At 42.0% G+C, this 17,274-nt stretch overlaps 1 protein-coding gene across 10 annotated transcripts in view; it reads right to left on the reverse strand.

Moving 5' to 3' along the window:
- Positions 1–14,865, reverse strand: part of LOC132827687 (fas-binding factor 1 homolog) — a 113,265-nt gene extending 98,400 nt beyond the window's left edge. For 4 of the 10 annotated variants that reach the window (XM_060844353.1, XM_060844352.1, XM_060844354.1 and 1 more), the window contains exons 1-5: positions 14,130–14,197; positions 9,242–9,377; positions 3,878–3,961; positions 2,084–2,111; positions 219–260 (exon numbers count right to left, since the gene is read on the reverse strand). In XM_060844353.1, the coding sequence (XP_060700336.1) occupies positions 219–260; positions 2,084–2,111; positions 3,878–3,883 (76 nt within the window). In that variant the 5' untranslated portion in view covers positions 3,884–3,961; positions 9,242–9,377; positions 14,130–14,197. Of the gene's footprint in view, positions 1–218; positions 261–2,083; positions 2,112–3,877; positions 3,962–9,241; positions 9,378–12,396; positions 12,527–12,951; positions 13,007–14,129; positions 14,260–14,426; positions 14,488–14,792 lie in introns of those variants that run through there. The other 6 variants (XM_060844345.1, XM_060844346.1, XM_060844349.1 and 3 more) reach the window with 6 other exon arrangements.
- Positions 14,866–17,274: the final 2,409 nt, after the last annotated feature.

Below are 17,274 nucleotides of genomic sequence, written 5' to 3' on the forward strand. Positions count from 1 at the left end.
TCTGGCATATAAATGTCTCAGCAATGTGATGGACTCTTAACTGCCCTCTGAAATGGTCCCAGCAAACCACTCTGTTCATGGCAATGAGGGATGGGTAACAAATGCCAACTACACCAGAAATGCACACTTTCCATAAACTATTTGTTTTTAGAATTGCAGTGGTTAAGTACTAACCTAACAACGCTGGATTGTCAAAAGAAAAAGTAATTGCACCCTACCATCTTTTCCAAGGAGGTCATCCAGTACATCATCAATTGATTCTGAAATATAAAATAGATATAATAATATCAGCCAACCTCACTTTTGTTCCCAGCAATAAAGGCATGGAATGTTCTTATTCAACCCTATATCCAATTCCATTTGGACATGTTTGATTTTACAATGGAGCAGACACAAAAGTGGGTAAAGATTTGGTTGCTGCATGTGTTTCAGAGAATAATAGGAAGCATCGGTAGTGTTTGAGCTTAGTAGCTCCAACATCAGAGCTCAGGAAGCCTGACATATGGGTCAAGTTTGTCTCAATTAATATTATTTGTGCCAGTGCTCCGAACGGATTCCTTGGAAAATCTCTGAATGAAAGAATTGTTGCAATGCAGAAGGCGGCCAATCGATGCATCACGTCTGCACCAGCTCTCCAAATGAACATTTCCCTTCACACCATTCTCCTGTCTTCACTCTACGACCCTACTTATTGTTTCTTTTCAGATGACAGTCCAATTCCTTATTGAATGCATCGATTGAACCTGCTTGCACAACTCCGTTGGAGTGTGCATTCTGGACACAAACCATTCCCTATGCTAAACAAAACTTACATTGTTTTTGCTTCTTTTACCAATTATTTTAAATCTGTGCCTTCTTATTCTTGATCCCTTCAGAAGTTGAAACTGGTTCTCCCTATCTACTCTATCCAGGCCCCTCATAATTTCAATATCTGTCTCGGGTTCCTCCTGGTTTCCTTCTTTCTCTAAGGAAAAGTCTTAACTTTTCCAATCTACCTTCTTAATTGATGTGCCTCATCCCTGGAACCACTCATCAATCTTTTCTGCACCGTTCACACACTTCCTAACGTGTGGTCCCCAAAACAAAATGCAATATCCCAGCTGAGGTTTAACAATTTAAACAACTTCCGTGCTCTTGTATTCCATGCCACCATTGGTAAGGTGTGGGAAACAGTGTGTTTCATTAACTGCACTCTCAAATATCCTTCATGATTTACGCACATATACCCAGGTCTCTCAGCTCCTGCACACTCTTTTAGAATTGTATCTTCTTTTAGTTATATGCTATTCCTACCAAAATGAATCATTTTATAGTTCTCCCTGTTGACTTTATTTATCACCTGTCCACTTATTCTACCAACTTGCCAAAGTCCCGCAGCATTTTATCACTTCTCACAATGCTTCCAAGTTTCATACCACCTGAAAACTTTTAAATAATGCCTTGTACCAAGCTATACGTGTCATTGATGTATCAGATGGTGCAAGAGTCCCACAGTAACTCGACTACACACTTCTCTTTAGCACACACAGCTAGTAGCAAATAACTGCACAAGAAAAAAAATGCCCTACTTCTGTATCAATCTGCAAACATCTACCCATCAGACGAAAGACATGGAATACTCAGTGTCTCGGCATGAGTGGGACATGTGGAGAAATCAACAATCCAGCCTGCCTAACATTTCCATTTAAATTAGCAAGCAGTAATGAGTGAAGAGAACAGGGCAGAAAGGAGAACATCTCTCATAATTCCCCATTCATCTGCAATTCTAGGTTTTGAATTTTTTTTTTCCCAACTGTAACACAGAAAAATTGCAAGAGATTGTATTTAGAAATCTGAAAAGCATTTCAGAGATAGTATGCTGTTTCTTTTAAATGCAATATGTACCCCAGTAGGTTGTCATCTAAGGTAGGCTTTAGATTCACTTGCACAACAGTTCAAAATCAAGGTTGTGATTGTATTCAGTGCAATTATTTCAGTTCGTACTGTTTTACAAAAACAAAAGATTCCCCTTCAGAAAGTGTTTCTTTCTCTTTAAATTATTACAAGCAATTGTCCAAAACAAGCTGGCGTACGGATTACTCACCTCGGAATCCTTTTTTGTGTTTTGATCCCTGAAACACAAACAAACAGGTTAAATATTTTCAAAGTTGTTTGCTGAAAGGAAGAAACAAAACTTCAAAATACAATAGTTTGAAAGCTCTCCAATATTTTCTAAACAGTGCTATGACTAAAATTTAGTTCTGAAAGAAAGGTCATTGAACCTAGCTCTACTCTTCACAGATGCTACTGGACCTGCTGAGTTTCTCAAGAATTTCTGTTTTTGCAGGTTTCAGATCTCCAGCATCCACAGTTCTTTGTTTTATTAAAATATTTAGTATGTTGAACTTATGATTATGCCACTGTGATGCATTGTACACTGCCAGGCTATTTATATCTTCTGGATCTTCTTCATTCCCTTCAGACTGTAGGTGTTCTGGCTTTTGTAGGAACTAGTGACAATGAAGGCACAGTGAGATATTGTCAAAATAGGTGTGACTGAAGGGGAATCAATGATGATGCCTGAAGGATAACTGCCCAGTTTTCAAGACATTTAAACTTATGGATTTGGAAGGTGCTATCAAGAAAGTCTGTGTGGCTTGTTGCAGTCCACCCTGCAGGTAGTGACAAGGAGATGTACTATGTGTTGGTGGTGAAATGCCATTCCAGTCACGCAGACTACTTTGTACTGGATGATGACAGACTTTTTGATCTAGAATCCCTCAGCCAGAGAGTAATACCATCCTTGCATCTAATCTATCCATCCTTCAGACATTTAAGTGATTGACCCAGATCCTGCGTCCCCTTATTCTTTAAAAATCCATATATCCAGGCATAGCTGACACAATCGCTCCTTATGTGACAGTCTTGCCAAGGTACAAGTCTAGTGAACCTTTGTTGTTCTTACTCCTGAAAGGGATCACAAGTTCTCACACATGTCTAAACGCAGTAAGACATCCTTGTTCCAGTGCTCAAAATTCATGCAAAGTCACATATCCTATTTGCCTTTCAAACTGCATGCTGCACCCAGAATGCTTGCTTTCAGTGACCAATATTCATACATCAACAATGCCCAATCTTTTACCTCTTATTAATCATATCTATTAAAATTTAAACAACACTCTGCCTTTCAGTTTTTCCTACCAAAGTAATCAACTTTACAGTTCATAGAATTTACAGGATAGAAGGAAGACCTTTGGTCCACCATGTCTGCCCTGGTTCCCGAAAGAGCTACCATTGTCCTGCCTTATTTCCAAAGCACCCTAAATATATGTTAGCTCTCTTTTGAGGCAGTGTACTCCAAATCCTAACAACTCTGAGTAAAGAAGTTTCTCATGTCACTCCTAGCTTTCCAGCTGGCAACCTTGAAATTGTGACTTCTTGTTACTAACATACCAACTAGTAGGAACCAAATATTCTTCTTTACTCTGTAAAAATTGTTCATAATTTCAAACACCTCAATATGTTCACCTCAATCTTCTCTGCTTCAAAGATATTTTTCCTTGAAGTGATAACCCCCAGGAAACATTTGTTTCAACTTGACTCAGTCTGAAAAATGCCCAATTATACCTACCCGCTTTCTCCTGTCTTTTAGTCAACTTCTAATTCATGCTGCCAAGGATCCATTAATCTCAAACATTTCTAATCTGTTAACCAACTTCCCATTGTGGCATCATATCAAATGAAATTGTATGATTGGAATATTTTCCCGACTGTTTTTTTGCACTAGTATTACTTTCACATGGCACACATTTGTTCCTTAAAATTTAGTCATAGCCTATCTGCTGTCAAGCCTTTAATAAAATTGCCCAATTTATCATAGCCAACCGCCACCTCATACCTTCATAATGTCCTTTGTTTAGAATTAAGACCCTTGTTCATCCAACGAAGTATTTTATGTTATGGTCACTCGTCCCTCAGAGACCTGCAGATTGAGATTATTAATTAACTCCTTCTCATTGCACAATACCAAATCTCACGTCGCCAATTCTCTAGTCAGTTTCTCAGTATGCTGATCTAAAACATTTAGTGCACACTCCAGGATACCTTCAGTTATAATATACCAAAATAGAAATTGCTAGAAAAGCTCAGCAGGGCTGACAGCATTTGCAGAGAAAAATCAGAGTTAATGTTTCAGGTCAAGTGACCCTTCCTAAGAAGCTGAAACGTTAACTCTGGTTTCTTTCCACGCATGCTACCAAACTTTCTGGATGTTTCCAGCAATTTCTATTTTTGTCGCTGATTTACAGCATTCACAGTTCATTCCATTTTTAATATAGTTTTCAGTCACAGTACTATTGGACATGTAGTTTTCCCAGTCAAGGCTCTTCTGCAGCTGTACTAGAAGCAAAGAGGTTCTTCTGCAGCTGTACAGGGCCCTGGTGAGACCACACCTGGAGTATTGTGTGCAGTTCTGGTCGCCAAATTTGAGGAAAGACATTCTAGCTATTGAGGGAGTGCAGCGTAGGTTCACAAGGTCAATTCCTGGAATGGCGGGATTACCTTACACAGAAAGACTGGAGCGACTGGGCTTGTATACCCTTGAATTTAGAAGACTGAGAGGGCTTCTGATTGAGACATATAAGATTATTAAAAGATTGGACACTCTGGAGGCAGGAAACATGTTTCCGCTGATGGGTGAGTGCTGAACCAGAGGACACAGATTAAAAATATGAGGTAGACCATTTAGGACAGAGATGAGGAGAACCTTCTTCACCCAGAGAGACTGGTGGCTGTGTGGAATGCTCTGCCCCAGAGGGCAGTGGAGGCCCAGTCTCTGGATTCATTTAAGAAAGAGTTGGATAGAGCTCTCATGGATTGTGGAATCAAGGGTTATGGAGATAAGGCAGGAACAGGATACTGATTAAGGATGATCAGCCATGATCGTATTGAAAGGTGGTGCAGGCTCGAAGGGCAGAATGGCCAACTCCTGCATCTATTGTCTACATTGAACTATGATTACAGCAATGCCATTGTTACATGCATGCTTAATTTCAATGTGTTCCCTACCTTAAACACTATTATTTGCAGCCCTGTTGATTAGAAATGGCAGAGCTAGTACCTGTCTTCATGGTAAATGACAGAAAACAAAATTCGCAAGAGCTATAGAAAATAAAGATGCAGAAAGAAATGAAATAATTTCAATCACTAGACAAACAGAATGAGAAAACATAAAGGGACTGAAGGCTGACTGGTGACCTGAATCACAGGGTCTTTAAAAAGTAGATACATTAGTTATGATCGTCCACATTCTCTGGACTCTGGAAATGTCCCAGCAAACTGGAACATCATTAATGTAGTACATCTACTCAAGAAAGGAGGGAACATAGGCCAGTTAGCCTAATATTTAACATTTTAGTAGGGAGGTCTTGCTGCAAACATACAGCGCATAGTTAAGACTACACGTAGAGTGCTGTTAAAAGCTTCCAATTGCAGCAAGTGGCTTAGGAAAGAAATCAAACAGCTAAATGTGTGCAGGCAAGTGTTACTAATGGAAGAGACCACATGTTAATTCCAACAGCAAATTATGACCCATTGCATTTCAGACATTTATAGCCAGATAGGAGAAGAAACTGACAGAAGCAAAATGGGGAGACCAGTGCAGGCAAGATGTCATGTTTTTTTTTAAATTGCAGAAAAATCTAAATTATTAGATTAGATTAGATTACTCTCAGTGTGGAAACAGGCCCAACAAGTCCACACCAACCCGCCGAAGCGCAACCCACCCATACCCCTACATTTACCCCTTACCTAACACTATGGGCAATTTAGCATGGCCAATTCACCTGACCCGCACATCTTTGGACTGTGGGAGGAAACCGGAGCACCCGGAGGAAACCCACGCAGACACGGGGAGAACGTGCAAACTCCACACAGTTAGTCGCCTGAGGCGGGAATTGAACCCGGGTCTCTGGCGCTGTGAGGCAGCAGTGCTAACCACTGTGCCACCCACGATGGGTGACAGACTGTGTGGAGTTTGCACGTTCTCCCTGTGTCTGCGTGGGTTTCCTCCGGGTGCTCCGGTTTCCTCCCACAGTCCAAAGATGTGCGGGTCAGGTGAATTGGCCATGCTAAATTGCCCGTAGTGTTAGGTAAGGGGTAAATGTATGGGTGGGTTGCACTTCGGCAGGTCGGTGTGGACTTGTTGGGCCAAAGGGCCTGTTTCCACACTGTAAGTAATCTAAATTATTATTGCAACTGGGCAGATAAATGGTCAAGTAAATTAACACTGAAAAATGATTAGGGTGTTTTTGTATATTTAAAAATTTAGTGATAGGTACACAATTATTGAAATTGAATTGATCCATGGAGACATGAATTGATATAAGCCATTCTACAGGACTGAAGAGGTTATGCTGCAACTTTATTGTCACTGTGTATATTGCATTTGATTCTGGTCAGTACGCTGTAAACCATGTAGAAAATAATGCTAAGCAGCAAAACATCCCATTTGTAACATGGAAAAGCCAAGAAGACAGGTAAGAAAAGTACTATTTTACAATCTGGAAATAAGGTGGCTAAAGGTCGAGATATACAAATGATTTAGGAATATCAATAAGAAGTCTAAATTCATAAAGGTAAGCATAGACCACAGCAAAGTAAACCTGAGAAGTAAGAGCCAAGAACAGAAGTTTAAAATCAGTACAAGTTAAATTTAAAACAGATATGTTAGGAAAGAATTATTCACTGAAAACATTAATCGATTGGAGTATGGAAAACAAAAGGGGGATTTTCAACTTGGAGGCAGAAATCAGGAGTCAGAGGACTTTCAGATACTGGTATGTATTATTTTAATGATGGGGCAGCAGAAAACAGGAAGGTTACTCCCAATAGCAGTCCAAGATGGAAGTGGAGGTACAAGACCATGAGAATAGGAACAGATGTAGGCCATTTTGCCTCTCAAGCCTGCACGATTATTCAATAGGAACATGGCTGATCTGATAGTCCTCACATGCAATTTCCTGCATTTTCCTTGCAAGGCTGGACTCCCATACAGATCGAGAATCTATCTGTCTCAGCTTTAAATACATGCAAAGACGCAACCCTCTGCGATGAAATTCTTCCACATCTCAATCGGAAATTGTCACACCTTTATTTTGAGACTATGCCTTCTGGTCCTAGATTCTCTCATGAAGGGAAATATACTTAAGAACCATACATGTTTAAATGAGATCATCTCTCATTCTTCTAAACTCCAGAGAGTCAACCTGGGTTAGCCTTTGTTTGTAAGACAATCCTGCCACACCAGGGATCATCCTCCTGAATTTTGTGTGCTTCCAATGAAACTATATCTTTCTGTAAACAAAGGGAAAAAAGAACTGCTCACAATATTCCAGATGTTGTTTCATCAGCAATATATCCAGCTGCAGTAAGACTTCCCTACTCTTACACTCCAACACCCTTGAAATAAGGGCCAATATTCCATTAGCCTTCCTGATTACCTGCTGCACTGCTTGCTAGCTCTGTGTTTCACACACATGTACACCCAAGTACATCTGCATTGCAGCTTTTCTGTTAAAATAGTGTAGTGCTGCTCTTTTGCTCTCCCTTCCAAAATGAACATCTTCACATGTTCCTAATTATACTGAATTTGCCAACTTTTTGTCCACTTACTACATACATACATAAATTGTTTGCATCAACTTCGCAATTTGCCTTTCTATTTATTTTTGTGTCGACTGCAAAACTGGATACAGTAGATTTGCTTCCTTCTTCCAATTGTAAACAGTTACAGTCCCAGCGGTGATCCCTGTGGAACACCACTGGTCACAGGCCACCAACATGAAAATGAACCTTTATCCCAACTCAATGTTTCTAGCCCATTAGCCAACTCTCCATACATGTCATTATATGGATGGACCATGGACTGTTTTTTAGCAGTACCTTGTTGAGCATCTTCTGGAAGTCCAACAAATTTATTGATTCTCCTCTATCCACTCTGGTTGGACTTCCTCAAAACATTCTAATAGACCCATACAACACGGAAGCAGACACTTCGATTCAACGAGTCTGCACCAACTATGTTCCCAAACTAAACTAGATCCACCTGCCTGCGCCAACATTCCTTTGGCTTTCCTGATTACTTGCTGTACCTATAGCTTTCGGTATTTTGTGTATATGTACCTCCACAACCCTCTGTGCTGCTGCTTTTCATAAAGCCAGATGCAAAATATCTAATAAATTCCTCTGCCAGTTCCCTGCTGCCCTGAACCATATCCTCAGATTCATTTTCTAAGGGCCTATGTCCACTTTGAACTCTCTCTTCCTTTTTATATTTAAAGGTATTGTTATTGCCTTCTTTTTAAAAAATGTCTCACGAGTTTGCCTCGGTTTATTTTCTCTCTCTTTATTATCTTTTAGTCCTCCTTTGGCATGTGAATACCAAGGCAAGGATGGAGGCAGGTGGGTGCTGAGGCAGGTAGTCTGTTCGCTGGGCCAGTGATAGGGGATCTCGCATAAACCTCAAAACTAACACATACCAACCTATCCCAACATCACAACTTACTCCCTCAGCTCACCTCTTCCTCACCCAGCCATTCTTATGCCAAGCATCCATTATAAACAGAAATCACGAGCTCTATAATAATATTGGGAAATCTCAGGGAGGCTCATCAATCTGCCTTACTAAACAAATGTAGCTCAAATTAACCCACTTAAAGACAATTGTATAAACTGCTCATAATTCTCAAAATAAACAAATCAGGAGTACTTTGAAATCCACTTTAAAAATAATCGCCTAGCTGTTCATAAATATGGTAATATAAACCATCCCTTTGACAGTTATAATCAACAAACTCTGCTGAGTGCCATTTGGTAATTTAGAACTCAGTCATGTATTTATAGTGAGATTCCACCAAACAACTGTGTCAGTAAAACCTCCAGAGCTGAATATTAAAGCCTTTACAGTCAGCCAGAATCTCAGCCACCTGAAAAAGCTTTGGAACAGCTAAACAGATGGTTGAACTGAACTTCAACCAAAAGATAAATGCAGAAAGGACACATGACACCACCAAATCTGAATTATATGTCATTACACAATGCAGAATACCCTTTTTAACCAGTGGATAATGTCCTCTAATGCATCTGAAGACTTTCTATGAGCACAATGCTGTTCAATTTAATGACGGTTTACTGTTCCAAACAACCCCGTAACATCACTGGAAAGTAATCATGACAGAATGCTAGTGACACATCTTTAACTTACCTGTCAATTACCTCCTGCCTCTAAATCAGGGATTCTCTTTTTGGTTCAAAATACCTCTGAACTGGTGTGAACCATAGCACCTTAAAAAGCCATCCTTGACTCCATGAAAATTCCCGGGGATCTGAAAAGCCTAAATCTGAAATGGAGTCAGCATCATCAGTACAGTTGGATACCAGCTCATTCTTATTGCATCACAATTAAAGCTGCAAGAAACAGTAGTTCAGAATCAGGATTCATCCACCATTTTTAAAGTTCATCCAACACAGGCTAGCCAGGTATCTGATGGGGAAATCCAGTCCAAAGTATTGGGGATGTCTGAATACAAACATATATGCTACAATCTCACTTATCAACATATCATTGGGTCTCATTGCCTTTCCACGGGAAGTTATGAAAAATTCTTTTATTGCAGGATATATCTGAACCTTTACTCTATACAAGTTGATCAGTTTAAAGATCTAACTAATATTGTTGTCTAGAGTCTTGGATTGAACAGTACAATGGGAACTTTACTTGATATAAGCCATGCATTACTTTTGATAGACATTGTGGCATACCCAACCTGGTTATGCATTTCTAAAAAAAGAATTGCTGAGCACCTTAGAAAATTACAAAGAAAAAAATAAAGATCCTGATGTGCATACCAAGAGACTATCACAGTGTTGCTTTTGTTTCAACTCTGATTGAATAATCAACACAAAAACATCACTTTCCATCTCTAATCACTTTCCAATTCAGGCTCCAATCAAGTACATTCCTAACTTTACCTTGAATCAGAAACATGCAGTAATTTTTGTCAGAACTCAAAGCTCTGTACATCATGAGGATTTCATCTTTTCAAAGGAGAAGACATGGAGATTGGGAATTTTTGGGATGTTAGTGGTCATATCTTGGGGATAATCTATATCACAGTAGAGGTGATGTTAGATGTATTAGAATGTATGAAGATGGATAAATCTCCTGATCCTGACCAGACATATGCAAGAGCACTGCAAGAGGCTAGAGAAGAAACTGCGGGGGCCCTGGCTGTTATTTTTTGCATCATCATTAGCCACAGGTGAGGTCCCGTACAACTAGAGTATAGCAAATGCTGAACCCTGCAAAGAAAACCCTGGTAATTACAGACCTGTAAGTCTAACATCTGTGGTAGGTAAGTTACTAAGATTCTGAGAGGTAAGATAAACACGCATCTGGTAAGACGGGGTTTGATTAGGAATAGTCAGCATGGCTTTTTGTGTGAGAGATTATGCCTCACAAATCTATTAGCATTCTTTGATGAAATGACCAGGAAAGCTGACGAAGCAGGGTAATAGATGTCGTCGATATGGATTTCAGTAAGGCCTTTGATAAGGTTCCACGTGGCAGGCTGCTCTGGAAGGTTAGATCACATGGAATCCAGGAGGGCTGGCAAATTGGATACACAATTGGCTTGATGTAGGAAGCAAAGGGTAATAGTGGAAGGATGCTTGTCAGACTGGAGGCCTGTGACTAGTGGAGTGCCTTAAAAGTTGGTGCTGGGCCCACTGCTGTTTGTTACCTATATTAATCGTGCGATGAGAATGCACAAGGCATGATTAGTAAGTTTGCTGATGACACCAAAATAGGCGACATCGTGGAAAGTCAGGAAGGTTCTCAGAAATTGCAGCAGGACCTTGATCAGCTAGGGAAGTGGGCTGAGAAATGGCAAGCAGAGTTTAATATAGATAAGTGTGAGAGCTTGCATTTTGGAAAGTCAAATCAAGGTAGGCGTTTCATGGTGAATGGTAGGGTCTTAGGAGTGTAGAACAGAAGGACCTTGGAGTTCAGGTGCACAGTACTCTGAAAGTGAAGACGCATGTATACAGGGCAGTGAAGTTGACTTTTGGCACACTGGCCTTCATCAGTCAGGGCATGGAGTATAGAAGTTGGGAAGTTATGTTGAAGATGTGCAAGGCATTGGAATATTATGTTCAGTTTTGGTCACCTTGTTTTAGGAAGGATGCTACTAAACTGGAAAGAGTTCAGAAGAAATTTACAAGGATGTTGCCTGGACTCAAGGGTCTGAGTTATAGGGACAAGCTGGGACTTTTCTCTTTAGAGCATAAGAGACTGAGGGGTAGAGGTGTATAAGATTGTGATAGGCATGGATAGGGTGAATGTACTCAGTCTTTTTCCCCAGGGTTGGGGAACAGAGGACTAAAATGCATCAGAGGGCTAGAGGGGAAAGAATAAAAGGGAACCTGAAGGGCAACCTTTTTTATGCAGAGGGTGGCATGCATGTGGAATGAGCTGCCAGAAGAAGTGTTTTGAGGCAGGTACATTAACAACATTCAAAAGTTAAAAGTCACACAACATCAGGTTATAGTCCAACAGGTTTAATTGGAAGCACACTAGCTTTCGGAGCAACGCTCCTTCATCAGGTGATAGATGAAGGAGTGTCGCTCCAAAAGCTAGTGTATTTCCAATTAAACCTGTTGGACTATAACCTGGTGTTGTGTGATTTTTAACTTTGTACACCCCAGTCCAACACCGGCATCTCCAAATCATAACATTTAAAAGGCATTTATACAAATACATGGCTAGGAAAGGTTAGAAGGATATGGGGCCTAGATTAGAGTGGTGCTGGAAAAGCACAGCACATCAGGTGGCATCCGAGCAGGAAAATCAAAATTTCAGGCAAAAGCCGTTCATCAGAAAACAATGATTCCTGATGAAGGGTTTTGCCCGAAACGTCGATTTTCCTGCTTCTCAGATGCTGCCTGAACTGCTGTGCTTTTCCAGCACCACTCTAATTGAGAGTCTAATCTCCAGCATCTGCAGTCCTCACTTTCACCTGAGAAGGATATGGGCCAATAGAAGGGAAATGGGGTTAGTGTGGATGGACGTTTTGGTCGGCATGGACCAGTTTGAGCCAAACAACCTGTCTCCGTGCCGTAGGACTTTGTGGCTCTAAGACTGAAAGGAAAAGGACTCTTTAAGGAACAATTTTAACCAATTCACAACTGGATTTTTTAAAAAATTAAATACTAGCGACCATTTTAAAACTACATAGCATAGATAATAAACATCTCACACACATCCTGGTTAACTATTTTGTTATAAACTGTCAAACAAAGTAACAGATAATCACCAAAGAAAATTCCAACACAAAAGAATTACACATTTTCTGGACCAACCTCCCTTCCCTTCCTCGACATTTTGGTTTCCATTTTTGGTGATGAACTCCACTACATATCCACTACAAACCCACCGATTCCTACAGTTACCTGGACTATATATCCCCACACCATGTTGCCTGTAAAGAAACCATTCCATTCTCCCAGTTTGTCCATCTGTTACACCTGTTCTGCTGGTGCCACCTTCCACAGGAGGTCCTCAGAAATGTCCTCTTTCTTTCCTTCAACCGAGGATTCCCTATCACCATAGTTGACAAAGCCCTTAGTTATGTCCAACGCATTTCCTGCACTTTTGCCTTCACTCTTTTAAAATCCTCAAAGACGCATCCAAAGGATCACAAGCTGCCAGGTTTGCCACCACCAGACCTTTCCCCTCACTTGTCAGCATTCCACAGGCACCATTCTTTCCAGGACACCCTGGTCCAAGTCCCCTCCACTCCCAACACTTCCTCACAGCCCACAATACCTTCTCGTACAATAACAGAAGGCGTGGTATCTGCCTGTTTACCTCCTCCCTCCCCACAGATACACCTTGCAGATGAAGTAGCGATTTACCTGCACTTCACTCAATCTAGCCTACTGTATGTGATGCTCACAATGTGGTGTCCTCCATACTGGGGAGATGAAACACAGACTGGGTGACCACTTCACAGAACCATATATTCTCTCTTTAAAGGTGACCACAAGCTTGTAGTTGCTTGCAACTTTAACTAACCACCGCGATCTTTGGCCAATATTGCTGTTTCGGGCTTGCCTCAGCAAGCTGCGAATCTCCAGTGAAGTTCAGCGCAACCAGAAAGAATAGCATCTCACTTTCCACTTGGGGATTCTGCAGCCTCAGGAATCAATATCAAGATTAATAATTTTAGAACCTGAACACCTATGTCCTTTACCCACCCCCACACACCGCCTTGCCAAATTAGTCCTCACCTCAATAACTTTTCCTTCAATTTTTCCCACTTTCTGCAAATTCAGGGGGTAGCCATGGGCACTCACATGGGCCCTAGCTATGCCTGCTTCTTTATCGGTTATATCGAACAGCCCCTCTTCAGTATGTACACTGGTACTATTACCCAAGTCTTCTGCCATTAAATTATGACTGTATCGGTACTACATCCTGAACCCAGACTGAACTGGAGGTGTTCATCGAATTCGTTAACAACATCCACCCAAACCTCACCTCCCCCTGTCTTGACCTTCCATTTCCATCTCCAACGACAGTTTATAGACTTATCTTTACTATAAACCCACAGATTCCCATACTACCTGGACGTACACCTCCTCCCACTCTGTAACCTGCAAAAACTGCATCCCATTTCCCAATTCCCCCCTCTCCATTGCATCTGCTCTGACAAGGAGACTTTCCACTCAAGCGTCCCCGATGTCCTACTATTATTTCAAACAATGTTTTCTCCCCCTCCCCATTATCCAGACAGCCCTCCACCACATCTTCTCCATTCCTTGCTCCACCTCTCTGAACCACTCCCCCCTCCCAAAAACATAATAAAGTTAGGCTCCCCCTTGCCCTTACTTTCCACCCCAACAGCCTCCACACCAAACTCTGGTGAGCGAAAATAAAGCCAAGTTCCAAATCCACCAGGACAGTTAAAGCTGACAACACCATTAGTGTGCTTCCAATTAAACCTGTTGGACTATAACCTGGTGTTGTGTGATTTTTAACTTTGAACACCATTAAACACCGCTCAGACAGCACATCCTACAGAACATCCCACCTCTCCAAACACCACGCAACGTCATTAACCACCCTTAGCAACACAAACACTTCCGGGGCACCTGGAGGTCGGTCAATAGACAGGCCACGCTCCAAACCGTCCAAACCTCGACACTGCGCTGCGCTACCCCGCCCCTCTCACTCTAGGCCTCGCCTCCATCACCAAGACCGCCCCTTAGCCACGCCCCCTCCAGGCACCTGAACTCCGCCTGTCCTATCCTATCGGTGAGACCAGCAACTCCGGCCCCGCCCTTTAAGGATAGCCCCGCCCCTCGCAAAACTGAGATCGCCTTCACACCTCGGGTCACAAGCCCTTCACCGCTCCGCATCACACAGCACGTCCCCTTGTCATTGGTCCCGGCCCCGACAGATCAACTAAGCCACGCCCAGCCACCTCCCCGTTCCGCCCCCGCATGCCTGGCCGCGCCCCTACCAACGGCCGACCGCCCCTTCACCTCCAGCCCCGCCCCCATATCTTTGCCAATAAGAACTCTCCCCCCACCCCTTTGTCCTTGTCCAGCCCAGCCAATCGCTCGGTCCCACAGAGGAATCCAACTGCGCATGTGCTAATTGGAGTTTTTCCGGAGCCGTTGGAAGTTGTTCTATTTTAGGCCAGATATTCTGGTCAAAGGTTAAAATTGTCTCTATTAGCGCCTAGAAACACCTCAGTCCGAAGAGAGATTCAATTATTGCAAGAATCTTCCAGGTAACATGTTTGTTACCATGCCGATATTTTCAAATTTGAAGGAACCTGTTAGGGCAAAGTGTCGTCTGACGCAATGAAAACAGTGTAATATATCGGAGCTGAATATGATTTCCCAGAGTGCATCATTACAGCCTCAGCAGTATACGCGGACAGCGCATGTCAGGCTGCAAAGCTTTGTGGGGGTTGTAGTTCTATGTTCCTGGTTCATGGTGAGCTTCAATAGAGAGTCTTACAGATGTACAGCATGGACACAGCCGCTTTTGTCCAACTCGTCCCTGCCGACCAGATATCCTAAATTAATCTTGTCCCATTTGCCAGCACCTGGCCCATATCTCTGTAAACTCTTCCTATTCATATACCCAACCAAATACCTTTTAAATGTTGCAACTGTACCAGACTCCACCACTTCCTCTTTCAGCTCAGTCCATACACCCATCACCCTTTGCATGAAAAAGTTGTCCTTTTTAATTTTTGCTCCTCTCATCCTAAACCTGTGCCCTCTAGTTCTGGATTCCCCCACACCAGGGAAAATAACTTGTCTATTTACTCTATCCATGCCCCTCATGATTTTACAGATCTCTAAGGTTACCCCTCTGCCTCTGATGTTCTATGCAAAACAGCTATAGTCTATTCAGCCTCTCCCTACAAGCTCAAACCCTCCAACGCTGGCAACATTTTTGTAAATCTTTTCTGAACCCTTTTGTGTTTCACAACATTCTTTCTCCTTCTGATGGGAGAAAGACTAGAAACGCACACAATATTCCAAAAGTGCACGCCGACCACTACTTTCCTTCCTGGACCCCTCCACAGCCACGTCTCCGTCTGAACTGACCAATAAAGGAAAGCATATCATCCACCTTGTTCACTATCCTATTGAAAGTGGAGTTCAAGGTCAAGGAACTACGAACCTGCACTCCAAGGTCCCTTTGGTCAACAACAATCCCAGGACATTACCATTAGGTGTGAAGTCCTGCTGTGATTTGCCTTTCCAAAATGCAGCACCTCACCTTTATCTGAATTAAACTCCATTTGCCACTCCTTGGCCCATTGGCCCATCTGATCAAGATCCCGTTGTACTTGGAAGTAACTTTCTTCGCTGTCCACTACACCTCCAATTTTGGAGTCATTTGAAAACTTACTAACTATACCTTCTGTATTCACATCCAAATCACTGAAATAAATGATGAAAAGCAGTGGACCCAGCACCGATCCTTGAGGCACACGACTGGTCACAGGCCTTCAATTTGATAGGCATTCCTCCACCACCACGGTCTATCTTCTACCTTCGAGCCAGTTCTGTTATCCAAATGGCTAGTTGTCCCTGTATTACATGTGATCTAAACTTGCTAACCAATCTACCTGAAGTCCATATAGATCACATCCACCACTCTCTTCATCAAGTGACTGTCTGTGTGGAGTTTGTACATTCTCCCTGACCCTCATGGGTTTCCTCCCACAATCCAAAGATATGCATGTTAGGTGATTTGGCCATGCTAAACTGCCCATAGTGTTTAGGGATGTGTAGGTTAGGTGTTTAGTCAGGGGTAAATTTAGAGTAATGGGAATGGGTTTGGGTGAGTTACTCTTCAGAAAGTCGGTGTGGACTTGTTGGACCGAAGGGCCTGTTTCCACATGGATTCTGTGATATCTATGATAACCCTCTTTGATACTTTTTCAAAAAACTCAATCAAGTTAGTGAGACATGATTTCCCACACACAAAGCCATGTTGACTATCTCTAATCAGTTCTTGCCTGTCCAAATTCATGTAAATCCTGTCCCTCAGGATTCCCTCCAACAAGTAGCCCACTACCGATGTCGGGTTCACTGGTCCATAGATCTTTGGCTTTTCCTTACCACCTTTCTTAAATGTGGTATCATGTTAGCCAACCTCCAGTCTTCTGGCACGTCACCTGTGACTATCGATGATACAAATATCCCAGCAGGGGGTCCAACAATCAATTCCCAACTTCCCACAGAATTCTCGGGTTCACCTGATCAGGTCCTGGGGATTTATCCACCTTTATGCATTTTAAGACATTCTGCATTGCCTCCTCTGTTATATGGACATTTTCAAGATGTCACCATCTATTTCCCTAATTTCTATATCTTCCATGTTCTTCTGCACTGTAAACATTGATGCAAAATACTTGTTTAGTATCTCCTTGATCAGCTGCAACCACATAGGCTGCCTTGGTGATCTTTGAGGGGCCCTATTCTCTCCCTTGGTACCCTTTTATTTTTAATGTATTTGTAAAATCCCTTTGGATTCACCTTAACCCTATTTGTCAAAGCAATCTCATGTTGCCTTTTTATCCTCCTAATTTCCCTCTTAAGTATACTCCTACTGCCTTTATACTCCTCTAAGAATTCACTCAATCTCTCCTGTCTATACCTGACATAAGCTTCCTTCTTTTTCTTGACCAAAACCTCCATTTCTGT

This window comes from Hemiscyllium ocellatum, chromosome 25 (assembly GCF_020745735.1).
Source record: "Hemiscyllium ocellatum isolate sHemOce1 chromosome 25, sHemOce1.pat.X.cur, whole genome shotgun sequence".
Classification (NCBI taxonomy): domain Eukaryota; kingdom Metazoa; phylum Chordata; class Chondrichthyes; order Orectolobiformes; family Hemiscylliidae; genus Hemiscyllium; species Hemiscyllium ocellatum.